General features: G+C 39.4%; 3 protein-coding genes across 4 annotated transcripts; 1 reads left to right on the top strand and 2 right to left on the bottom strand.

The window, feature by feature from the left end:
• Positions 1-375: 375 nt before the first annotated feature.
• LOC100697970 (ecto-ADP-ribosyltransferase 5) lies at positions 376-4,410 on the bottom strand. The gene is made up of 6 exons (XM_003452286.5): positions 4,264-4,410; positions 4,069-4,151; positions 3,839-3,921; positions 3,061-3,752; positions 2,598-2,645; positions 376-2,495 (listed from the first exon to the last, which is right to left on the bottom strand). The coding sequence occupies exons 3-6, from the start codon at positions 3,896-3,898 to the stop codon at positions 2,417-2,419; spliced, it is 879 nt and encodes a 292-aa protein (XP_003452334.2). The 5' UTR covers positions 3,899-3,921; positions 4,069-4,151; positions 4,264-4,410; the 3' UTR covers positions 376-2,416.
• Positions 4,411-7,567: 3,157 nt separating this feature from the next.
• On the bottom strand, positions 7,568-17,541 carry glb1 (galactosidase, beta 1). The gene is made up of 16 exons (XM_003452285.5): positions 17,301-17,541; positions 15,358-15,527; positions 14,850-15,000; positions 13,767-13,827; positions 13,587-13,681; positions 13,315-13,495; positions 13,081-13,139; positions 12,881-13,002; positions 11,773-11,813; positions 11,558-11,670; positions 11,299-11,373; positions 11,053-11,142; positions 10,855-10,968; positions 9,207-9,338; positions 8,671-8,910; positions 7,568-8,289 (listed from the first exon to the last, which is right to left on the bottom strand). Exons 1-16 carry the CDS (start codon positions 17,355-17,357, stop codon positions 8,035-8,037), a joined length of 1,956 nt encoding a protein of 651 aa, XP_003452333.1. The 5' UTR covers positions 17,358-17,541; the 3' UTR covers positions 7,568-8,034.
• A 2,576-nt stretch (positions 17,542-20,117) lies between these two features.
• On the top strand, positions 20,118-21,619 carry ccdc86 (coiled-coil domain containing 86). 2 transcript variants are annotated; one of them, XM_025908159.1, is made up of 5 exons: positions 20,118-20,617; positions 20,648-20,788; positions 21,001-21,130; positions 21,229-21,303; positions 21,442-21,619. In XM_025908159.1, the coding sequence occupies exons 1-5, from the start codon at positions 20,259-20,261 to the stop codon at positions 21,589-21,591; spliced, it is 855 nt and encodes a 284-aa protein (XP_025763944.1). In that variant the 5' UTR covers positions 20,118-20,258; the 3' UTR covers positions 21,592-21,619. The 2 variants fall into 2 exon arrangements, with proteins under 2 accessions (XP_025763944.1, XP_003452332.1); XM_003452284.5 differs by having other exon boundaries at positions 20,120-20,788.
• Positions 21,620-26,746: the final 5,127 nt, after the last annotated feature.

The raw sequence follows: 26,746 nt of genomic DNA, 5'->3' as shown, positions 1-26,746 counted from the left end.
GGTTTAGTCTTAGCCTAGGTTGTCTCGGTTAAGGTGATGTCAGGCTGGGTGGTTGGCATCAATCATAGTTTAATTAGCAAGTAATTAATTATCATAAAAAGCTAGAATGACCCTACCAATTAATCCAGATTGTCTAATAAATCCTCAGGAAAAAAAAACCTATGGCATGTACAATTTTCTATCAATATTACTGTCTTAATTAGGGATGGAAATCAAGAACCAGTTCTTCTAGAAAACTGGTTCCCAGTAGTCCAATTCCTTGGAATTGTTCGCCTGCCTGCCTATCGATCAGGCTTATTGGTCCTTGCGCTCGCACTACAATCAACTGATTTCAGTTCTCGTGTCAGAGGAAGAAAAAAGTGACACAGTCTACAGTGTGGATATGGACATTTACTTTATTTTTATTGCACAAAAAGACAAGATAAATGGCAAAGTGCAAAACTGCATCCAGGACAGAAACAGCTGCATTATGCTGCTAACTCTAACTTCGGTACTTTGCAAGCATCTGCCAAGATAGCATGTTAATGCTAAGCTAGCCAAGACCCACAGTGAAAGCTGAGTGACTGACAACCCCAACAGGTAACAAGAAGATGAGCAGTTAGGCTGCAGCTTCGCTTTCTACCTGTTCACATTTCTAAAGCAGAATCCCTTTTTTTGTTGGTTTTCTTTTTTTTGTATGTCAGCTTTGTATTCTACTAAGAGAAAGATGTTAGAGACGTGTGTCCTGATTAGGGATTTGTGTTGGTCTGTGGGCCTGTAGCCTCAGGTTATATTGTGAAATGCTGATTATGAGTCAGTAATTACTTTTTTGAGTAACACTGATCACAACAAAGTGGGGAAATACCTCAACAAACATGCACAAATATTTGACCCACAGCAACAATTAATTTGCATGAATGTAATTAAAGTTCATAAGTCTGACTATTTGTAGCAAATTATACAAAATTATTCATTTTAGTTATTTTATTTAGTAACATGAACGAAGTGGGCTTAGTTGTGTAAACAAACAAAATGATCATGTGAGAAGTTTCAGTTTTGTAAAACCTCCAGTGAAAGCAAATGTATTAACACAGAGTATATATGGAACTTTAACAATGGCAGTTCATTTATACTTTGGGCACATACATTGGGACACACAAAAAACCAATTCAGTTTGAATAAAATTTTATTTATGTGGCACCAAACCACAACAACTAGAGTTGCTTTATATTGTAAGAAAAATCCCTACAATAATACCAAGTAATAAAAACTAAAGAAAACCGAAAAACCTAAGTACCCATGATTCAGTAGCTTGTACAAACACCTTTAGCAGCAGTAGCTTGATATAATCATTCCATGTATGACTTTGTCAGTCTGTCACATCATTGTGAAGAAATTTTGGAAGTTGCTTCAGTTTCTTGAGGGGTGCAAACATTTGTTCATGCACAGCTCTCTTAACAGCTCAGCATTTCAGTTAGATTGTGGTCTGGACTTTGACTGGTCTCAATGCAACACCTTCATTCCTTTCTTACTCAGCCATTATGTTGCAGATTTGCTGCTGTGCTTGAGATCATTGTCCTGTTGCATGAGCAAGTTTGAGTCAAACTTCAGATGTCAGGCAGATGGCCTCACATTTGACTCTAGAATATTTTAGTATAAAGATGAGTTGATGGTCCACTCAGTGACTGCAAGGTTCCCAGGTCCTGTGACTACAAAACAAACCAAAGCAACTTTGCAAATCTAAGCTGTGCTTCATGATGTTTTTAGATAGAAGAAGCTTTATCCTGGCAAAACCTTCAAACAAGTCATACCTGTTCAGAGTTTTTCTAATTGTCCTAAAGTTTAATATTTGACATGTTAACTGAGGCCTGTAGAGTCTAAAATGCAACTCTTTAGGCTTTTTGTGATTTTACTGGGAAGACCAGACATGGAAAGATTATAGCATTGAGTTAACACAAAGCTGAATGCTCCCGTGCCAAAAAGTGTTTTATAGAGATGGCAGTACGTGAATGCTACTTACCCTAATCAGTAAGGGCGTATTTAGTTTAGTCCTGTGAAATTTTTCTTTTTCACAACTGTGAATCATACGTCACAATTTTCCTGAAAGTCAATTATGTTGTAATATACATATATTATACATAATATACAATAATTTTTCCAGAATTGCATTAAAGAATTATTGTATTTCCAATGTTGATATATATTTCAAGTATGCCGTACATTTTTCTAACGTGCATAAAGAAAATAAGAACTGAGTTTATAATTCATAATATATGACAGAAGCAGAAAACTGTATTTGACTATATTTTGACCCAATACTGCAATACCTTATTCACCACAAGCTGCCAAATAAAGACCTAAAAAAAAAGTGTATGAATAATCAAAGCAATATTGTAGATGATAAAACTCAGAAAACACTGAATGATAACTGTTTTTGCTAAACAGCTAAAGAAACAGAAGGTAAGGCTGCAAGCACTGATACAAGCCACAGGGTGGAGACAACAGCTGGAGGAGACCTAAAGACATGGAAACAAAGCATATTAGTATTATTATTAGTAGTAGTAGTAGTAGTAGTATTATCATCATGATTAAAAAAATCATTAATAATAATAATTTACCTGTTTCGCTCTGCAACAGCTGTGGTAGTCTCTTGCCCTACTGACATCCTGAATTGATAAAGAAGAGAAAATACTTTAAGTAAAATGTGCTGACACATGTGGTTTTATTCAAACCACACTCAACCCCAGTGGAGACGTCATGCTTTCCAGATGAGAAATCTCTGAGTTTATAAAGGCTTTGATAAGCTGAGTATTCCCCAGTTATTACTGTGTACTTACAGCAATAACAACCACTAAGTTATAACAGAGTAACAGACTGTTTCAGACACCAGTTTTTCCCTCTTTTGATTTATGGGGCTTAAGTATTTTAGTATATGCAATTAGAACATTTTTTTTTCAAATACATAAAAACATATTTATATATTTAACATCACACTGAAAGATAACTTTGCAGTACCAAGTTTAATTTCTGTAGAACTAATAGAAAAATATTTCACTTTAATTAAGAGAATATGAATCTTACCGTGAAAAGATGTAACAGTTGTGGGAGCTTTTCAGTCCCGACTGTTTCAAAACAATCTTTTTTCTTTCCACTTGTTCCACAGTGAAAACTTCTGCTGGAGATAAGAGTATTTCATCCTTGTCTTGACCGCACACATAGTCTTTCAGGTTGACAAAGAAACAAGAAGTGAGATATAAAATCGTCTTCTCAGTGACATCTTCAAAGCTCTTTAGCTCTTCATAGTCTGAATAAGCTAAGGTGAAACTTGTAAATCTCACTGTGGAGCCTTTCTGTGGTTGGGTTTGACCATCTTGAAAAACATAAAAGTTCTTGCACTCCTGTGGCTTCAGCAGCCTCATGGAGTCCATCAGCAGGAAATGAAGAGACTTGAAGGGGAAGTGGTTTTCATAGATGCTAACATTTCCACCCATTGTCTCTATTGCTTTGTTCAGTGTTTGCATGAACAATTTATTCCTATTAAGATAGACTGAAAGTGCAGCAGTATGCTCTTTTCTTCCTCTTGGGATCTGCTTTGAACACTCGATACTTTTATTCCACGCTTTCTGAAATCCTTCACTGTTATTTAGTTCTTGTTTTAACACGTCTGACTCGATGAACTTCTTCATGGCCTCTTCACGGCATCCATAGTACAGATCATCCACAACATTTGTGGTGTTTTGGACATCCAGTAGTCTTGTTTCCTGTGCAGTCACCTATTTGATATATCACATTTAAAAAGACATTTTTAAATGTATAATTTTTCTAACCTTCTAATATTTGTTTGAATCACAATTCTTACTTTGTAACAGACCGCTGTAAAAATTATTGCAGCAAGAAGCATTTTTCTTTTCTGCCCCATTTTTTTGCCTCTTCTTCTACAGACTGCAAGATAGAAAAAAGTTCTTTAACACTTTACACAGTCCAGAAACATGGAACTGACAAGATGTGAATGATCAATTATTTGTTTAGTTTCCTTTGAATATGACAACTTCAAAATGTTAATGTTAAAAAAGGCTGAAAGGCACATACCTGAAACAAGGCGAGTAAACTTGTCTTAGCACCTCACAAAAAGGGTCCGTCAAACTGCAGGGAAGCCACAAGCACAGCAGGCTCTGGGAAATGTAGAAAATACATATTATGCAGCAGTATTTCAGTAAGTGTCATAGTAATCCAGAAGTTAATAAATGTGCAAATCATAGGGTATTAAAAGAAGGAACTGCATACGGTAAAGTTGGAACAGGATGGTCTTGTGTGCTCAGGATGTGAAACTCATGATCATGGGCCTCATAACGAGAACAACAGGAAACAGCTCGGCGTGAAAGAGCGTTGAGACATTACTGCCTTAGAGAGGGTTGACCGCGGCGATGTTAAATTGGGGTGAAACGTCATCATAACAGCTTTGACTGGCAGCTGCAGTCACGGAGAATCTTGTGTATCTCTATTCGGAGGAGTGAACCAATGACTCATTGGTTCAGCCCTTTAAAATAGTGAAGCCTGTGTGCTTCCTCTTTGAGACCTACCGGACCGCGCTTTGGGTGGTGTCATGTGGTTCTACCACATATATGCGCTTAATAAATAATTGTTGTTGACCGGACCTGCTCAGAGTATTGGTTGTTTATTCTCAGCCCATCATAAAAGAATCGGGACAGAAATGAAATACATTATCTTACTATGCAGTTCTTTAGTCTTTCCTGTGGAAGGAAGTAACTTCTCACTGGAATACCTGATATCGAGTCATTCTGCTTTATCTACTGAGTTCCTGTAACCTTGTTCAGATTTGTTTTATAACCAGAGAAATCCCCACAGTGCTGTGAAAAAGTATCTCCCCTTTCCTGAGTTTTTTTCTGTGTGTGTGTGTGTCTATTTCTCACAATTACATGTTTCAGATCATCAAATAACTTTTAACATTAGTGAAAGACAACTTGAAAAAATATAAATTCAGTTTTCAAGGATTCAAGGAAGCTTTATTGTCATTCTCATCGCATGTTTACATGAGATGGAACGAAATTACGTACCCACGGTTCCGGTTTTCCATAAAAACAACAGAATGACAGGTAATAAAATAATACAAATAAGTAACTAGAAAGTGCATTTTCTGAAGAAACTGCAGTGTGAATGCTTGAATCTGAATGTATGCACTGAAATGAATTAATTGCTGAATTTAAAGTTAAAAAGTTTGAATGAGATAAAAAACCAAAAAAACAACAGAATTTAACCTGAAATCAAAAGTGCTGAACTGCTAAAAGCTGATGTTTACACAGAAGAAGAAGTTGGAAAGTAGCTGAAAATGTTTTAAATGTAAATTAGGAAAACCTAAGAAATGAGAAAAGAAAATTTAAAGTCAGAAAACATCTGAATGAATATTAAAAGTTCATATTCTTTGAATCACTGAATGACTAAAATGTGATCCCTCCACTTGGATACACACAGTTTAAAAAGTTTAAATGTCTGAGCTTTGAAAGACACGGTGTTGGAAAGAGAACAACGATGGCTACGTTTTGAGGGTAAAATGATGTCTGTAGAGCAAACACTGTGGACACAGCAGCAGTTGAAAGAGAAGTGTTTAAGATGAATCTTGGCAGAGTGAGAGAGAGAGCTCGTTAAGCAGGCAGGTGTGAGCCTGGTTGCTATAGTGACTGCACCCAATGGCTCCATACACACGCACACAGACATGCACCTCACTTTTGCTGCTTAAAATGAACAGAAAAGTCAGCCCGAAAGAAATCCTTCCCAAATGAAAAGTACAAGTCGTATTGACAAAATTCTTTCACCGTGAGCGCCAGCAATGTCCAGTCTACCAAATTCTCAGTTTTCATGCCTGTGGAGTTTATTATATGGACGTGGTGACAGTGTAAAGACAGCCTGTACTTCTGATTTTCAAACGAACCTTCTGAGCCATTTTAACATTAGAGTCTATGGAAGAGTTGGAGGGAGGAGGCTGTGCATTGATGACATTTATGAAAGAACCATAACACCTAGTACAATAGTAAACACATTGGATGAAAGAGGACAGCGATGGCTACGTTTTGAGGGTAAAATCATACCTGTAGAGCAAACGCTGTGGACACAGCAGCAGTTTTTAAAAAAGATTTTAAGATTAATTCCCCCCCTCCTCTCACTCTAGCAGTTGAGCTGTCTCACTCTAGCCCCAACATTCCGTCCCATACACACCCATTATAAACTCTGAAACGGCTGAAAAAAAAGCATGAAACTTAAACTGGAACTGAAGAAAAAGTATAATAGATATTGAAAAGATAAATACAAGTTGAATAGTTGAATGTTTTGTCTTCGTTTTAAAGTTTGAATGGTGGCTCTACGTCAATGTATGTGGAAGTAGTTAGAGTTTAAAGAGGAGTGAGTTGAAGGAGAATTTGAAGGGTCTCCCCATTGAAATACATGGGAAATTTTTGTTGAAAAAAGGTGGTGGACTTGCTAGTATGTTTCTAATCACTGCACTGCTGCATAACCTGAGCTCTTGAACTTCAGGGCATAAACTGATGGCCGGACATGCTTCTTCAGAATTTTCTGTTAGAGAGCAGAATTCATCCATCCATCAAGTCGTGCAGGTCCTGCATCCTGACACTAGGATGGATGGATCCATTGTTTTATATCCAATTCTGACCCCAGCATCCAAATGTTGCACCAGAAATCAAGACTTTTTAGAGCAGGCAATGTTTTTCAATTCAGTTCAATTTTATACAGCACCAAATCACAACAACAGCCACCTCAAGATGATTTATATTGTAAGTTGGACCCGACAATAATACATACAGAGAAAAACCCAGCAATCATATGATGCCCCTATGAGCAAGCACTTTGGCGACAGTGGGAAGGAAAAACTCCCTTTTAACAGGAAGACACCTCCAGCAGAACCAGTCTCAGGGAGGGGCGGCCATCTACCGCGACCGGTTGGGGTGAGAGAAGGAAGACAGGACAAAAGCCATGCTGTGGAAGAGAGACAGAGATTGTAAAATACCATCCAATCTACTTATTGTTGCCTTCCTATCAGCTGGAGACAGTCTGGCTCTTCTCATCTGACCTCAAAACACTTTCACTCAGAGAACCGCTGCTCACTGGGTATCACAGTGCAGGAAATTCCCAGCAGAATCTGCAATATTCAGACCACGTTCAGTCACTTAGACTTATCAGGTTGTTTTCACCATGACTACATATCTAAATGCATTGAGTTGATGCCATGTGACTGGATGATTAGACATTTGTGTTAACAAGCTAAATGACTAATTATATCTAATAAAGTGCCCATAATGGCTTTGTTTGCCTTATGGTAATGGATACACCACACCCAGTATTTCCCACCACAAACAACACTTACCTTTATAGAGAGGACTACATGTTTTTGTGCACTTAGGTGCAGCAGTGTCTCACCCAAGGCCACTTCAGAAGAACCTACAGCCATGTTTTTGCACACAGAGAAGCCTCGGCAGCAGATCCCAACCCTTCCAACCACTGTACCACCACAGCAGCCAGGCGGACTGGTATCTTCTCATACAAAGACAAGACACAGGTGATTTTTGAAATACCAAAATTATTTGGTTTACTTTTTATTTGAAAGGTATATAAAGGTAAATCAAACTCAGAGTGCATGTAAGCCTCTCCTAAAAGAATAAGCAGCAATCCCGCAGTAATTTAAAAATACAATAATTCCCTGATCTGAGCTTTGAACAACAAAGAAAAAAAATCTGTTTTCAGTGGCTTTCACTTCATTCCCTTTTTGAAGAAGAAAAAAATGTCTCTGAATGAATCTCATGTGGAATCAGTGAGGTAGAGAAACCCGAAGTTAATGTGCTGATAAAACACAGGCTAAGATAATTCAGCAAAATGCACAAAAACAATCATCATTGATATCATTTCCCAAATTTAACCACTTTTCATAGTTTAAAAAAAAGAAAGCTTGTTGAGGTGACCCAACAAGTGCTAAATCAATGAGTCTAGTGCAAATAGATCCCTTTTGTGCAGCGGGGAGTTTTCTTATCATCACAGTAAATCCTCTTTAACAAACAGCCTCCTGTGCTGTTTGTAGTCAGACTGGACTGTTGCATTGAGGATGGGGGTGTTGGTGAACTCCACGGTGCATGGCTCAGAGCCACAGAGAGCCCCTTCCAGCTCCAGGACGGTCACATTGTTTGGTGCAGCTGTGCTGAGGATGTTAGCAGGGACAAAAAGTGTCATCTGAGGCCCTCGAGTCGGCCAGTAACGTCCTACATTAAAGCCATTTATCCAGATCTGTCCCTGAAAAACACAAAGTCACAAAGACAAGTTCTTAGCCCATTTTTCATCAAAATAAAATTAAATAATTAACAAAAATTGTATTTAAATGTATTTATATCTTGTGTATCAATCTAGATGTCAAAGGTCTAACACACCACCTGGTCCTAAAAAATTGTACACATTAATTTCATTTACAAGGATGCAACTAAAAATGAATATTCCGTCTGTATACTGTCACATAAACACATGTACTTTGAGGTCAAACTGTCACCTTCTATCCAGCAGACCCTCTAAAACCAAAAATATTAAATGCATAAGAACATTCAGCAGAGAAAAGCAAAACCTGTCTTTTGACAAGTTAGCACCAGTGTGTGCTATAAAACTCCTGTGCATGTCACATGCCTTTCTCCAACTGCTCAGCTTGATGTAGGTGTCCTGAGGGAGGTCTGGGATGCCGTCGGGTATCACGAAGCTTCCCCCATAGAAAGCTGGAGGGGAGAGATCAGCTGGCTGAGGTGGATCAAAAAGTGCCAGCTCTTTTTCTCCAAGGAGGCCCTTCATGACTGCTTCATCAATACTGAGACTGTACATGGTCCAGTTGGTGAGAAGGTCCGCCCCCAGGGTCAGATTAGACACCAAGCCCTGCGATAAGAGAAGAGAAGATCTGAGCAAGAGCTCATGGGACGTTTTTTTTAAACAGTTACCAACAACAATAATAATAATAATAATAGATAAACAGCAAATAGTTTTGTTTGTGTGTCAATTATAATGTTTTAATATCTGATCTCTGATTGATGAAACTCTGGAGAATCAAAGAAACCCAAATCAACCTCCGGACAATTTTTGCAAAAGTGACCAAATTCCACATGACCGTAACCTGCGATAGCTACACAAACACTAAAATATCCTAAGGACAAACATCAGCACGACAAACAAACCTTAAAATCGTTGATCTGTTTTCCGTAGTTTACTCGGCCCATGTTCTCCACCAGTATGTCCACCTGACTTCCAGCCTTCCCGGTCACATTGATGCTTAAGACTTTATCCCTTTCAAGAATTCCTACAGCCAGCTTGAGAAGAAAGAAGAACGTTTTTATCAGTCAAAATCCAGATTATAGCAGAAATAATCACATTTTCTTGATCAGTGCAAAGCAGTTTTGGGGGGGAAAGTGGAGATTATATCAAGTTTAAAAAGCTTAGCCTGTTTTGTTTACTAATCTATCTTATTATATTACCTATATTTTTAGACTTAAATGAAAATGTAAGAAAGATTATGAACCACGAGGCTGTAACGGAAATGGCACTTTTAAAATATTATTTTCAAAATAATGATTCACAAAAAAATCCCACACAAAGTGTCACATCTGAAACAGATTTGAAGGGAAATTTGATTTTAAGGGAAATCTAAACATCTAGACCTCCTTTTTCTTTTCTTTTAATTTCAGATCTTTTAAGATGAGGGAAGAAACATCCAAATGCAAAAAAAAGAAAACCTACTCAGTGAAAAAGGAGAGAATGATTTCAAGGTCTCTGTGAATGGTGGTCTCTCACTGATCAGTGCGCTTTGATCAGTAGTTGTTGATCAACGGTCATGACAATTTGCATATGAATGATCAAGAAACTGACCTCACAGCCCATCGTTCATTCAGTGGGCTAGTTTCAGTTGTTGTGCAATGTACTGTTTATAAGGTTGGGGAAACCTGCAGTCAGCTGAGACTGAAGAAACGAATAGTTATGTCTATAACTTCTGTTCCCTGAAGGAGAGGAACGAAAGGGAACTAAATGATTTTTCCCACTGAAAACGCTACATCTAGATGAACAGAATCAACCTTTTGGGGTCTCTGTTTGTACTGAACAATAATCAAAGGAAAGTGGTTTTATGGGTTTCTTCTGCTGGCAGAAAACTCTGCTACACCAGAATCATGCAAAACCTATCAGTTTGTTCAAATGTTGCCAACTTTATGTCGAACTTCTTATATAGCGGCTTTCTGCTCAGTTAAGGTAGAACTAATAAAGTCATTTTGTCTTTATTAGTTCTACCTTAATTGTGGAATATCTCTTTTTTATTTATCCTGTTGTTGTTTGGCAGTGAAGTGTGCCGTCCTTGTTGTGTCATTGTATGCGGTTGTACTTTGTGGTTATTGTAGATCAGTTTTTTTCAGTGTTTCATTTCTGTTTTCATCTTTTGTAACATATCCAGCTGCATCTTTAATGATTTTGCATTTTTCTTGTTTTATCCACAGCGGCTACTGCAAAATAAAATTATGGGTTTTGATGCAAAAGACATCGAAGTTTGTTAATGAATAAATAAGTGACACATGAACACATGAGCCTAATCAAAAAAACATCTATTTAAAACAAAACATATCAGAGGGACTGTGAGGGTTTTGCATCTGAAAAGTGATTTTTTTAACAAGACAACAACTTAATGAAAGCAAAAGTTGTGTAAGTTGCATGATGCATACGTTTGGCTTCCACCGAAATATTTAAGAATAACAGCTAGTCTAAACTTGAACTGACTGAGCGAACTGTGATAAAGTCTGGCTTCATATGAAGAAGGACCTCCATCTAACATCTGATACTCACCCCGTCCACTGACACGTATGCTCTGTCATGGACCCCATTCAGTGGAGATGACAGTGGAGTTGGTGTGGTGCAGTCCATGGGCAGGGTGGTCCTATAGAGCATAAAACCAAAAGCCTAGAGGAGCATAAGAGACTTGTTAATGACAGTACAAGGTTATTATTGCTGATAAAACAGGAAAAATGGAACAATTACTGGTACCTGATTCAAGTCGATGAAAGTCTGAGGATGGATGCTTTTGACAGGGCCAGAGAGGGACAGTACGTCTAGGGCATCCGACACAGTCTGGAGCTGCAGGTGGCACAAGGTCAAACTTTACTCTTCAATTTTCATCAGTCCATAAGCTTCATTATCCATTTTTTAATAAAGCAATCTGAAAATCATTATTAAAGTGCTAAAAAAGTAGCTGTTTTAATGACTTTAATAAAGGTGATGAGTATCACCCACCTTCTTCATTGTTACGGCACCATACGCATACTTTGGGGTTGTTGGTGGTATCGGCCCCTCTGGTACCTTACTGTACTGTTGGAAAAATGCAAGTTTGTCGAAATGACTTATACAAGAAAAACATACTCAAAAAACAAAAACAATGACTTACTCATAGTAACTACAGTTAGCGTATGCTAATGAAATGCTGCCACAGTGTTTTATTACCTTCACAGATATTAGACACTGTAAAAGCAGAAGCTTACGCTTGTGTTCGTACCATTTTGATCACCTCTCGGATGGCAAAATATTTCTCTGTGAGGTCTCCGGCTTCTGTGAGCGGAGCATCGTAGTCATAGCTTGTAGGCTGTGCAGCGTATGGCGTATTAGCCCCTGAGGGTATTAAGTGACAGTCAGACGAATGTCAGTGTTTTCGTCAGAAGTCATGTGAAACAATCATCATCTCATCAGACCAGTCTGTCAGAGTGGACTCACCATTCCAGTATCCAAAGTTGGTTCCTCCTATGAACATGTACCTGTGTGAGGAGGAAGGAAGGCGAGTATATAAACTAAAATATGCACCTGCTGTATTTGCAAATGTATTATTAATCACACACTACACAGAGTAATAATGTTTTACAGATCTGCTTCTTTTCACCTGCTCCCTGTAGGGGTCACCTCAGAAGCTCATATGCCTCAATCTTACCCGATCTCTTAGCATGTCACACCAACTCCTGCTCCTTTACTACATCCACGAATCTTCTCTTTTCCTCCTGCCTGACAGCTCCATCTTTAACATCGTTTGTCCAGTATATCCACTATCCGTCTTATACACATGTCTAAACAATCTCAGCCCTGTCTCTCTCTCCCTCAGTGTCACATGACTTTTTTTATAACCTCTCTGTTACTGTTATTCACAACTGTGTTGTCAAAGGAGATGTCTTTTTTTTTTATTGTACAAGAAACATTTGGCTGAAACTTTTTTGATTACCCTGTGCTCAGTACCCTGTGGCTTCCATTATAAATGCAGGCCACTGTAAGTGCAGAGCCCATTAGTGTGTACTTGTTAACCCTTAAATGTCGGTCAGTCACCTGCTACGACAAGTTGGAGATGAGGAGAAGCACAAGACAAAAGACGCAGTGTGGAAATGTAGAATGGTGTATAAACACCAGAGAATGAAAAAGGTAAATGAGGGAGAAATGCTCAGTGCATTATGGGATGGAATGGTAGATAGGTACCAAAGATTTTTGTCACTTAAGCCTGTTGCAAGGTTGTTGCTAGGCACATCTAATTTAATGTTTGTGTGACAGTTGTGAAATTAAAATGATACAAAGCCAGTGCATAAATCCAAAAAATAGGTCATTTTAGCATGTTGCTAAGTGGCTGCTAAGCAACATGATGCTGCCATAATGTCTGATAGAAAAGAACCTTCAGGGGTCTATCATGTATCTATGCACCAAGTTTGGCCAATCACTGTATTAGGTGGCAGTTGTAGCAGTGGATTGATCCCTGGAGGCATCACTTCACCAATACATTTCTAGCTTTAGATGATGCAGCCCTTCACTGTCTCTAACAATCAGTCTCTGAGATGCATAAACTCACAAGTTGACGTTTGCTCCCATGAGCAGCATCTCGCTGAGGGCCTTAGCCACTTGAGTGGGCGACACAACCGAGTGACGTGATCCCCAGTGGTCCAGCCATCCAGTGTAAAATTCAGAGTTCACCTGTGAATGAAACAACACCGTGAGCACCTAAAGAGAAAATGTGCCATGCTGTGAGAACACTGTGAGGGCGACCCTTACCAAAGGCCCATGAGGTTGAACTTGTCGCTGTGGCTCAAAGGCAGCAGTAACATTAGCACCTAGCAAAAGGAAGAGACAATAATAATCATGCATTTGTTTTTGCAACTTCTCCGTGAATGACTAATGAAATGTGACAAGGAGTCAGTGCAGAAAAAAAACAAGAAGTTAGCTTACAGCGTTACCTCACTCTGCATTTTACCGTTTGCTCTTTGAGAAACACTGACAGATACCTACCCGGCCCGAAATCCACAGTGGCGTAGAGGTCTTGTATTGAGCCACACTTGAGGTAGCCCAGCCCAGCCCCATCTGTAGTGAACAGCACCACCTCGTCACCCAGGTAAGAGCGGAACAGCTTGGACAGGTGACGCATGTAGTTGTAGTCACAGGCGAAGTAACTGCCGTATTCATTCTCCACCTATCAAACAGGTATGTAATGATGATGTAAAACATAACAACAGCAGCTAAAGCAGGTACAAATCCAAAGACCAGGAAAGTCCAGGACTCACCTGAACAGTGATGATAGGACCACCATTCTGATAGAGATACGGCTTTATCATAGGCAGCAACTTCCCCATCCATTTATCCACTGCTGCGATGTAGTCTGGAATACACAAATGACTCTGTTACGAATCATGTTGTATATACAATTTGTACTGGTTACATTACCATTTGCCTTTGTTTCTCACCTGGATCTGTAGATCGCAGTACGATGTCTTTCTTTTTGAGAAGCCAGGCAGGCAGACCACCCTTGTTGGCAGAATTACACAAAAATAGATAACATGAAATTTTAAATACACCATAAAGTCCAGTGAAACTTAAACAGATTTAGCAGAAATATAACTTGCAATTGATACTAATATTAAGAAATTTTTGCTAAATGCATGTTTAAAGCTTTGGGGCATGGCGTAGCATAGAATCTCTGTTTCTACTCGCTGCTAAAATTACTATGGAGACCACAGAGTATGTATTGAAGGAGAGGTTAATTATGCAGCGGGCTGGGTGACAGTGGATGTTATGATGCTTTGCACCAAAGGCTGTGAAGCTTTGTAATTCGGTTCATCCAGAGGGAAATATAAAATTTTACAGCGGTGTTCCTGGTCCCCAGAGGATGAACTCTGTTGAAAATTGTTACTTATCCTTTTACCCATCAATTATTCATCAACAGTTTCTGACCAAACATTTAAATTAAAAAACGAAAATCAATGCTATCTGATTCATAAATTGCCGCAGATTTCAGATGAAGATGATACTAAACTGCACAGTACTTCTGTTATAACAGCATGACTTTGCAGCCTGGATGATGAACAGGCATGACTGCATTCCAGACTTCTCACCACCTAAAAGCATTTAGTGCTTTAGTAAAACAAAAATACTGCAAAGAAGACCCCAGGGCTGTTGAGCAGCTAGATCTGATATGAAACAAGAGCAGGACAGCATTCCTCTCCCTAAAGTTGGTCACATCAGTTCCCAGATGTTTAGAGACTGTAGTTAAAAGAAGAAGGGATGCTACAGAGTGGTAAACATGGCCCATCCACAACCTTTTTGAGGCACATTGATACCTTCAAATTCAAAATTACCTCTCCAAATCACTGCACTATACACGGCGTCCCAGCTTTTTTGGAATCGAGTGTGTAGATGAGCATGTAAGAAGCGGTTAAGACTGATGGAGGGATCGGTCTCTCCACATCATTAATAAAAGGCAAGTGCATGTTTTAAGTGTCCTGTAATAGTTTATTATAAAAGCACAGTCAACAAACGCTTTCACTCACCATGTCCCACTCTGCACATATGTAGGGTCCTGGCCGGAGGATGACCAGCAAACCGACGTCCTGCGCCAGCTTAAGGAAATGCTCCAAATCTCTGTCTCCACTGAAGTTGTACAAGCCTGGAACCTCTTCATGGTAGTTCCAGGGAACGTACCTGCAAAGTGACTGAAACGTCAGCGTCATCCAAACAAACAGGAAACCTGTCAGATGTGTGTGTGTGTGTGTGCTTTCATTAACATGAAGCTTTAAATCAGATCATACATCATTAGTTCTGTAACTATTTTGTCATGATTACTCCGTATATTATTTTGGATTCACCAACATGTAATCTATTAACAGTTTAGTTTATAAAGCATCATAGTGCTAAGATTATGTGTTTGTTTGCATCAACAGAGCAAAACTGTCCCAGTTATTAACTTATAAGCTGAGTTCATTCGCTTCAGTTTTCACATCAGTCCCACAGATATGTGACCAACTGAAGATTACAGAGAGTGAGAGGGAGTAAGCCTACGTCTGGATGGCGTTCAGGCCTGCCATGTACATCTTGAGCAGCCGATCTTTCCAGTAGACTCTGGGTATCCTGTTGTAATGGATGCTTCCTGATATGTATTGAAACTTCTCCCCATCTTTACGGAAGCAGTCATTCTGGTAGTCCACGGTGAATGAAGGAGATTCCCCGAGCTGCAGACAGATCACAACACAACGGATTCACATTTGATTCTTTGTCCTTTTTTTGCATATTTGTCACACTTAGATGTTTCATATCATTTTAAAATTAGACAACATAACCCAAGCACGTACAAAATATTCATTTTAAATGATGATTTAATTTCTTAAGGGAAAAAAGTCATCTAAACCCACCTGGTGCTGTGTGAAAAAAGTTATTGCTCCCTAAACCTAATACATGGTTGGGTCACCTTTAGCAGCAACAGCTACAATCAAGCACTTGCGATACCTGGCAACATCACTGTGGAGGAACTGGGCCCAGCCTGTTCAGGGTTGTGCCAAAGAATCTCAGTCGGATTGAAATCCAAACTTTGACTTAGCTCAACAAAAGAAACATTCATTTCTTTTTGTTGAGCCATTCAGAGTCGCTGGTGTGTTTCGGATCACTGTTCTGTTAAGTAACTCAGGTGAGCTTGAGCTTCAGATATTCTCCTTCAGGATTTGCTGGTCGAGAGCAGAATTCATGTTTCTATCAATTACAGCAAGTTGTTCAGGGTCTGAAGCAGCAAATCAGCCCCAGAACATCACTCTACCACCACCATGTTTGACTGTTGGTATTATGTTCTTTTAATGCAGACCTTCCAAAAAGTTCAGATTTCGTGTCATCAATCAACAGAATATTTCCCCAAAAGTCTCGGGGATCGTCAACATGTTTTTTCAAATGTGTGCCTTTGTCTTCTTTGTGGTCAGCAGTGGTTTTCTCCTTGAACTCTCCCATGGATGCCATTCTTGCCCAGTCTCTTTCTTATTCTTGAATCATGAACTAAACTGAGGAAACTGAGGCCTGCAGTTCATTGGATCTTGTTCTGGGTTCTTCGGCGACCCCCTTCATGAGTTGTTGATGCGAGGCCGTACACTCCTGGGAAAGTTCACCACTGTTCCACGTTTTCTCCTTTTGTGGATAATGGCTCTCACAGTGCTTCACTGGAGTCGCAAAGCTTTAGAAATGGGCATTTGCAGGCTGATCAGCATCAATGACTTTGTTTCTCATGTGTTTCTTTAGATTGTCCCATGATGTGTTACTTTTGGACATCTTTTAGCCGACTTCACTTTGTCAGATGGGTTCTGTTTAAGTGATTTCTTGAATCAGCAGGCCTGACAGTAACCAGACTTGAGTGTGGCTAATGAGACTATGTATATTCATGATTTGAGAAAGAAGGACATGGTTCACACAGGGCCGGGTACATTTGGATAACTTTTCTTTTGTTGTTTATTAAAAAAATTAAATGATCAGTTAAAAACTACATTTTGTATTCACTCAGCTTATCTTGGTCTAACATTACAAATGTGTTTAATGATCTGAAACATGTTGGTGTGACAAATATGCCAAAATATAAGCAAACCAGGAAGCGCTGTTTCTTAGCACTGTATATTCCAGTGGTCATAATTTGGCAAGTTCATGTTTTTATGGCACAGGGCTGACATCTCAGGTGATCTGAGGTGATCTCAGGATGTCTCAGTAAAAAATGTCTCACTAAGATCCTGTAGTTATCCCAACATGGTTTTAAATGTTTCAGCTCTGCTAGGCATTCCAGTGTAACCTATCTTTATAGTCTAAAACTGAGCAGAGCACAAACAACAACCGATACATGAGCTTGACACTACTCATGTTACAAACCTTTATGATCTCACATCACAGCACCCTATTTCATGTTCGTGTAATGGGGCTGCAGAGTATGCACGAGGAGGAAGTTTAAAACTTTATGTTTAAAAGAGTAGTCTACTCACTGATCGTCCAAAGAGCATCAGCAGAAGCAGCACGCAGCCAGTTCTGAGCAGCAACATGATTACGAGTCCTCTCAGGAGTCCTGCTGCTCTGTTTCAGGCTCGGAGTGCGTCCAAAGTTACCAAAACATGCAGAGTTGACCTGCACACGGTCAGCGACAGACCTTACGTCCCTGGATCTACTGCGCTGTTTTCATTGAGTCGTTTCATTTGGGCTCGCGGAAGTGAAATCATGTGATGTGATATGCTGGTGGAGTGTGGACGCTTTTACATCAGCAGAGGGCAGTGTTGAGCTTTTTACTCAAAGGGTTTGAAATAATTACAGTCATTGTTTTGAACTATGGGATAGAAGCCTTTTTTAAATGTACAATCTGACAGTATACAGTAAAAATACAATAAACAGCAGAATTAAATATGGGTTAGAAAAAGACAATTTATAAAATCCGCAATATTTTTATGTCTGGAAATCATCAGAGAGGTGAGGAACAGATGGATGAAGGATGTTAAATAAAGAGCTGCCAGGCAGGAGGAAAAGAGGAAGGCCTAATTTTATAATAATAATCATAATTATTATTATGATTATTATTATTATTATTATTATTATTATTGTTATTGTGCCGTCATATGCTGGTGGCGTATGGACGCTTTTAAGCCAGCAGGTGGCAGTGTTGGGCCTTTTATTTAAGGCACTAAAGACTTTTTTTAATATTCACAATGTAACATTTTACTTTAAAAGGTCACATTGTGAATTTAAGAAACGTGTGTCAAGTAAGCTGTTTCATTTGGACTGAAATCGTTTTGTATGTGTGTGTGTGTGTGTGTGTGTGTGTGTGTATGTGTGTGTGTGTGTGTGTGTGTGTCTTTTAGTTACCTGCTTTTTTCTCTACTAAGTAAAACCCAAGCTGGTGAACTTATGAGGGACCCTGTGTGGTGGCCTACAGATACTTGGCCTTGGCCTTGAGGCAGGGACACTGTGAGAAAACTGTTTGGATGTGGTTTAACTAGAGATAAAAATGTGGAGATAAAGACTTTGTGCAAGTTTTAGAGAATTTTGTTAAAAAACAAAAACAGTGGAGGATGGAGAGCTGGTTCACCTCTGACAGGTGAGATCCCACCCTGAAAAACTTTAGAACAAAGTAAGGCAGTACAGTCACGAGTTCTGGGCCTTATAGTTTTTTACACCAATTGGTCAGGCACAGTCTAATTCTCCTTAAAGCTTCAATCTTATCGTAGTTAAAACAAAATATTTAATTCTTTATAAGCAGTGTAATTATACAGAAGGCTGATGAGCCTATGAGCGGTGGGATGGCCACGGATGTGGAGGGAAAACAAGTTCAGGTTGCCCTCTGATGGGTAAGATTCCCCTACAAAACAACAGCCATGAACACTTGAAAACACTTGGCCTGTTTTCTGCTGTGAGCAGGAACATGTGCAACAGTCTATCTTCTGGGATCTTGTAAAAAAAATCACAAGATTTCAAATTTACATCAGATAGAAGTGCGAGAGGGCAGAGCTGTGCTATTTAAGAAGGTTTTGGTACACTGAGACAGGTTTGCTTGTTGTAATTTAATTTGCTGTCGTAATTGTAATTTAATTTAAAAATTGTATTTGATCCAAGTCTCTGGTACACTAATTGTCAGTATTTTTCAGCATAAGGACGCATCACCTGAAAAAAGCATATTAGAAGTTGCCTCTCCAAGCCCCAGGCATCAATAAAGTCAATCCATGTCAAAGTGTTCCTATTAGTACCTGGTTAATAATCAATTAACATGCCCTTTATGGTTAGATTAAACAGAAAGGAAATTTTGGGCAGGTCTAAAAAGGTGAAAGGTCAGATCATGTCATAGTTTCCTGTCCTCCAGGTGCAGTTCTGTTGTCTAGCTTTCTCTACCTCTATAAGTTGCATGTATGTTCTTTTCCAGGAGTCGGTGTGGTCGAGGGAAGACTCGAGCAGGCAAACCTGTTTCGCGTTTCCACTTACTGACAGCACTTTCCTTTCCCAATTCCTCAGTCTCATCGGAGACTCTTCTGTTGTGGAACGTTAACTGCAAGCCTTACCCTCCCAGTTCCTGTGGAAATACTTGTCTGAATCCATGTTTTGGTAACACTTACCCGAGGGAAGTCCTGGTCCTTGGAAAACTGCTTGTGAACATTCTGTGCTGTTGCACATTCCTGAAACTGTTCACTGAAACCTGTTAAACGGTTCAGCTGTGTCCCATCACTGTGGATCTTATAGGTAACACCTAAACACTAACACACTTTGCCAGGATAGTGATGAAGTCACTCTGGCGTTAAAGTCAGACTCTTCCATCAGGGTCTGAAGGGTGATGTAGTCACATCAAAGAAGGAAGAGGATATTTAGTAAAAAAAAAATGTTTTCACATCTCCCACAGTTAAGGCTCGGCTAAGGTTAAATGTCACGACTGAGGTCTCAGTTTTAATATCTGCTTCTAATAACTTCTGATATTTGTACCTGTCAAAAACATAATTAATTAGCTGCACTATGAAATATAAAAATACAACAAATCAAAAAAGGGGGTTGCAAGCTTTACAACTTGCATGGGTGTGATGTGATGAATCCAAACAAAGCCCTATTCCTTCTTTTTAAACTAAATTTGCTGCCCTTAAGGAAAAAACAAGAGTAAAATTGTTAGCTTATTTAACTTATTGCATTTCTGAAAATTAAATCAGTAATAAGTTTGTAAATCGGGATCAGGTTGAGATCAGTGAAGCGCAAATTAATTCTGAGGGTTCAAATCTCTAAGGAGTATTACAAAGAGCAAACACCACAGAGGAAGTTCAAATTTGTAGTTTGCCCTCCAGAACTGGAGGTGGCGGTAATGTGAAGCCATGTTGTTTATCGTCGACACCGGAAATAACGCGACGTACACAACGCTGGGAGAGCTCAAACGTGGGAACAGAAGTAGGGTATAGTAATGAGTTGTTACTTTATTTAAAAATATGCCAAAAAGAGGAAAACCCGTGTCAGAGGAGAAAGCCGCCGATGGAGCGGAACCAGGAGCGGAGCAGGTCCCGGAACCGCCGGCGGAGGGCAGACGGACCCGCAGCGGCCGCACGTTCCGGACTCCCGCACCAGTGCTCGGCTCTGAAGCCCCGGTGAGGACTCCCAGCCGGAGGAGCAGGAGGTCAGTCCTCCAGGAGCTACCGGTACAGGTGGAGGAAACAAATACAGAGGAGAAACCTGCGAGTCCGGCCGAGGACAGGTCCAGCATGCCAGCGGAACCAGAGCCGTGTCCCGGGGCAGAGCAGCCGACACCGGAACCAGCAGAGCCGCAGACAGTGACTCCAGCGGCGGATACAGAAAACAAGTCCACCGTTAACGGCAGCGGAGACGCTCCTCAGTCCAGACCTGATCCAGCAGAGCCGGTCCCGAAGAAGCCTCACCTAGCTCCCAGTGAGAAGCCCCGCCCGGCCATTCCTCTGGGAAAACCGAAATCTGGAAGAGTGTGGAAGGACCGGAGCAAGGCGAGGTGAGGACGAACCTTATCATCATTATTATTATGTTAAAGGATTTTAGTACTTTATTCGAATGAAAAGTACGTGCATGGCAGTTAATGAAGAAGGAAGGTGATGGTGATGAGGGTTCTTGGTAATAAGGTTTTGTTTATAATGAGATGTCCTGTACAGATCGCCTTAAAGGTTGTTGGTAAAACTTTAGTGTGTATCTTTTTTGTCTTCTAAGGTTTTCAGCTTTAGTGAGAGACAAACAATTGTGCTCCTCTTGGGAAAAGAAGATGGAGGCCAAGCGGGAGAAGGCACTCGTGAAGCAGTATTCTTTGCAGCTTAAGGAGGAGAAAGCTCGACAGAAGGAGGTAAGGAGGCAGGCTGTGAGTGATGCAGGTCTGTCTGACCATTGTGTTGTCAACGCTTTGCACCTCACTTGTTTTTGTGTTTTTGCCTGTTTTAATAGGAAAAGAGGAAAAGAAGAGAAGAGAACTTAAAACGTCGAGAAGAGAATGAACGCAAAGCTGAGATCGTTCAAGTGGTACGTCGACTTGTCTGCAGCTCAAAGGGATACTGGCATATTGTTCAATATTGTTCATATTGTTGTGTTATGCTTTCTCGGTTTGTGTATTATTCCAATCAGCTCAGACTTGACTTTTATGTCTCATTTGTTTCTCAGATCCGAAATACTTCAAAGATCAAGAGGATGAAGAAGAAACATCTCAGAAAGATCGAGAAGCGAGACACGCTGGCTCTGCTGCAGAAGTCACAGAAGCAGAATGGCAAACCCACAAAGAAACAGAAAAACTCTGACCAAGATTTCACTTAAAGTCTAGAAATAAATGTGAACAAATTTATCTGTTCTGGATTTTGACTCATTCTTTTCTTCCCCTCATTTATGAATTTATACACTTTACTGAGGCTGAGGGGAAGCACTGGTGGCTGACAGTATTTTTTTATCACTACAAACTCACTTCAGTGCAACTACAAAAATCTGGTTTTATATTTGTAAAACTGTGTTTGATGATTAATGGGCTGTTAACTGATGGTTTATTCAGAACTTCAGAAATGGGAATTTGAGATCATTTAGGAGCAGATTTTGGTCCAAAAGTACATTTTTGAGCTATAAAAACATCCTGTTCTTAAGATCTAAAGGCTAGACACACTCACTGGACTTGTTAGTACTGAGTTAGACCCCCTTTTTGCCTTCAGAGCTGTTTTAATTTTTCATGGCGTAGATTCAACAAACTGCTTAAAACATTTCCTCGGAGATTTTGGTCCATATGAAAATGACAGCATCACTGTTATGTCCTCTGGGACACAGCCATCTGAAGATAGGTGCACTGTAGTTATTATTGTCAACAACAACACTCGGGTAATACTCACACTCAAACAGTGCCAAGAAAATATCCCCCACACTGCTACGCCACCAGCAGCCGCCTGATCCATGCAATCATGAAGATAAACTGTTGCACATGTTCTTGCTTTTTTAATCTTAATGCTTTTTTTTTTATGCTGGCAACCAATTACATATGATTGGTTCCCATTGCTTTAGCTGTATCTAACCAGCCAACATACGGGGAAGAGCTTTGAATGTCCTTCAAGATGCCTGGAGATCTAATTATGAAGACTGTTTAAAGAAAATACAAGAAACTCATCAGTATCTGTACAGAAAGTTCTCTAGTAAAAAGTGTCTCTGCTGTCCAATTCAAGTCCAGTTCAGTGTTTTTCACACATCTGTTCAGGTTCTCAGCAAATGAAAAATGTACCTAACTAAATCACTACATCATGGGGCTTTCATTAACACCAAGAGCAGAGAGAGGGGAGGAAGTGGGACAAAAAGTGTCCAATTCAATCAAAAGATTTTTCTTTGTGTCTGGAGTTTTTGTTCTGAAGGAAGAAGATCTAACATGTTTTTCTTCAGACAGCCTAAAAAAATCAAAGAAGTTGTTTAAGTGCAGTTAATAAATGATTACATAAATATAGCAGAATCATCATGATGTAAGACATTAGGCATAATTTAGCAATGATGTCCAATAGATGAGTCTGTGGGACTTTTGAACAAAGCAGTTTGTTAAACTGAGGTGACTGATGTGAGAGGAATGGCCATCCTTCAAAGATGTCTCTTTCATGTCATTACTCATGTCTGCCATTCACAGTATAAAGGATGGGAAGAACTCACAGCTTGAGGCGGAGTTGCTCATCTGAGGTGTAAGAAGACTCAGGCACTGAGACAACTTCACAACTGAGCTGAGAGAAATTAAAATACAGGCGTGTTGTAAGTAATACACTTTTAACAGATTGTTCGGCTTTCTTTTTTAGACTGTTTGCTTGTTAGACAGTAATGTATAAAGTAAAAATATTACAATTTTCCTTTTGGTTTTCAGGCATCACAGAGCTCAAAAATGCTTGCGACCATTCTGATACAGATCCTGATCATCGGTGAGTAAAACACAGTTTCTCATTTAAGTGTTTTACTTTATTCTCTTTCTGTCTCATACTGATGTTTTACTCATCGATCAGCAGCATCAGCAAATGCCCAGACAAATTCCACAGCAAATTCAACCTCTCCTACCATTGCCACTGCCACGACTGCAACAAACATGACGAGCACAATCAGCACCGCTACTGCGAACAACACTGCAACAACAACAACTTCAAGCAACGCCGCGGTGGCCTCTCACCCTGGGATCATGTTCATGAGCAGTCTGGCTGTGTGCTACTTCACTGTCCTTCACTTCCTTACTGTGTAGCTTCTTCTTGTGTTGCCTTCATCTAATCATTGTTAATCACAGAGAGGCATCGCATACAATGTATCCTTAAATATCAAACAGTGTAATCATGACATGAAGCACTTCTGTTGACAGGTTTGAAGATCTGGGTGATACAAGGTGTTCACATGTTTTAATAAAAGTGATCAAACTGAAAGTTTGTTGTTCTTTTTTCCCCTTTCTTTAAATATGTGTTCAAATGACGTTTTCGATCACTTTGGCTCAAATGGAGTTATAACACTGTTATTATTTCCTGAAATAATGCCGAAAATCAATTTTTATGTAATCTACACAAAATAAGGACGTCTACCTTCAATTATCTGAATTCAAGATGAAAATAAATCAGATCATGGAGTCTTTTGAAGCAGATCTTTAAAAACGTAATTTGGCCCTTTAGGATAGACAGTGGAAGACCGACCAATAGTGTGAACCCAACAAAACTAGGACATGAGGTAAAGTGGGCCATCTTATCGCTTTAAAATTCAACAGACAGTAATTGCAAACCATTTCAAACAGTTGCCAAAGCAACATTGGACATTCAGCATTTAATTGATTTTGGTCAGAGGTTGCTTAGAGGACCAGGGCTAGTCCTCATTTTCACACTTCCACAGAAAACTGCTGCCGAGTGGGCTGACGTATCTATGCTTACTTGTCAATGTAAGGGTTGATAAGTAAATAACACATATAGAAACATTTATCTATCAGGTAATGCATCATAATCTATGTCAGGACTGCCCCTTGTCAAAAAAAATACTGATATTTTGCCAGATAAACTACATTTTTATGAAAAAGCATTTTTAGATACTGGACCAATTTCCCATTATGGGTCAGATCAAATGAGCCATCTATCGGAGTTTTCACAGATATTCTGATGGTTTCTCTTCTTAAAAATGATGTAAAATATTTGGTAGCACTTTATAATAATTTCACACTATTAAGTATTAAATAAGGTATTGGCAAGTGCCTAATTCATCTTTTACAGAGCATTACTCCTCCCTAATGTGTCATTTATAAATATATAATGATAATGATGTATCTGTATTTATAAATGTCATCATAAATGATGAATTAAGCTCTTGCTAGTACCTTACTAATATCTTAATCATGCTTAATAGTGTGACATCATTATAAAGTGCTACCTAATATTTATAGATTTTAAGTTTGTATGTCATATGACACAAATTCAAACGCTCACTAAAATGCAGACACAAAAGCTCACAGTCACTGAAAAGGAAGAGGCTGAAATAGGAATGCTGATATAAAAGTGATCGGTGTTGAAGTAAAGTAGAATTAACCTAGCATTAGGATAAAAAATATCTTGAGAATGAGACCATTTTACAGGGTGACAAAAACAAGCCACACCAGCACTTTCTCAGCCTGTTTTGTCTGTCAGTTATTAACATGTACATGAGCCTCTGTTTACTGACACACACACAAAACAGACGAACCCTGAGTGTGCTGTGCCCTGATGAAGGGTTTCTAACATGAGTTAAAACCAGCTGCTGTTTTTGTGTCGAAATGCTGTGTGGCCGGATGTTGCTGAGTGCTCCCATTTGTTTAAGTAGAAACAAACTTACAGTAGCCACGACAACAGAGGATGAGTCCTGAGGACGACAGGCTGGGGACGGGTTAATTGAATTTTGACGTCATCCTTTGATGTAATAAATGCATATATTCCTACTGACAGGTAAAAATACTCAATTTAAAGAAAAAAGTGAGACTGTTAGAGTGTCCCCAGCTGTAACAGTGGTTGGGAACATTGTCCACTGTATTTCAAATAAAAGGACAGGTGTCCTTTTATTTGAAATACAAATAAAAGAAGGGTATTGTGCTCATTTCCAACTCTACATTTTTAACACTTGGACTGAAGTCCAAGTCTTATGCACTCAAACCACTTTTAAAAACCATGCAAATCAATATTGAAATTAATATTTTACATAGACTGAAGGCCACTATATTAGGTAAAGCTGTCCAGCTGCTCATAAACCCAAATATGTGGCAGTGACTGAGTGCATTTAGGCATATAGACATGGTCTATGCGACCTGCTGATGTTCAATCTGAGCATGAGAATGAGGAAGAAAGGAGATTTAAGTGACCTTGGATGTGGCATAACTCTGGGGCCAGAGTATTTGTAGTCTGATTATTGTAGTAATCTGAGTATTTCAGAAACCAAGGATCTGCTGGGATTTTCCCACACAACCATCTCTAGGATTCACAGAGAAGATTCCCACAGGCAACAGTAACTCCAGTAACTTAATTGGGTATGCCTAGAAGCATCTCTGAATGCAAAACACGTTGATCCTTGAAGCAGATGGACACACCGGGTGCCACAACTAAGGACAGGAAACTGAAGGTACCATTCACACGGGCTCACCAAAATTGGGCAACAAAATTGGAAAAACGTTGTCTGGTCTGATGACTCTCAATAACTGCTGAAACATTTGGATGGCAGGGTTAGAATTTAGTGTAAACAACATAAAAGCATGGATCCAGCTTACCTTGTGTCAATGGTTCAGGCTGGTGTCGGTTTAATGGTGCGGGGGATATTTTCTTGGCACTGGCTGAGCATCATTTAAACACCACAGCCTACCTGAGTATTGACCATGTCCAACCCTTTATGGCCCGGTGTGTAGTGCCCATGTGTGTGGAAGAAAAATGTTTTCAGCTACATCAAAAAATTAATCAATTTTGTCAAAACTTGTGATTGAAATTGTCCTGCTTCTTTTCACAGGCAGGAAGAATCATACTGGGCGTGCCGAGTGTCATGATTCTAGTTTATTTCTTTTTGGAGAAAATAAAAGTGTTACAGTTGCCTCTCGTCTGTCCTGCTCAACAACCAGGACCACATCCATCTGCGAACTACCAACAAATATCCAGTCAATAAAAATTTACTGTATTTTAACTGAAAATGCAGTTTAAACTTTTTTGTATTTAACCAGAAGGTGGCGCTGGTGCATCATATTTACTGATGCTTACTGGCAAACAGTCCCAACAAGAAGTAAATGGTATCAGTGAAGAAAAAAAAAAGACTTAAGCAGAGGTGGCCTTAAATTTCTGAGGCCATTGTCAGTCACCAGGATAACACCGGAACATTATTTTTATTTATATTTATTATTTCGATTTAAGTCAAATCAGGTTTATTTATATAGCATCAAAACACAATAACATCACTTCAAGGTGGTTTAAACTGTGAGGTAAAAATCTCTGTACAG

Source organism: Oreochromis niloticus, linkage group LG6 (genome assembly GCF_001858045.2).
Source record: "Oreochromis niloticus isolate F11D_XX linkage group LG6, O_niloticus_UMD_NMBU, whole genome shotgun sequence".
Taxonomy (NCBI): domain Eukaryota; kingdom Metazoa; phylum Chordata; class Actinopteri; order Cichliformes; family Cichlidae; genus Oreochromis; species Oreochromis niloticus.
This window is presented reverse-complemented; position numbering and strand designations above follow the sequence as displayed.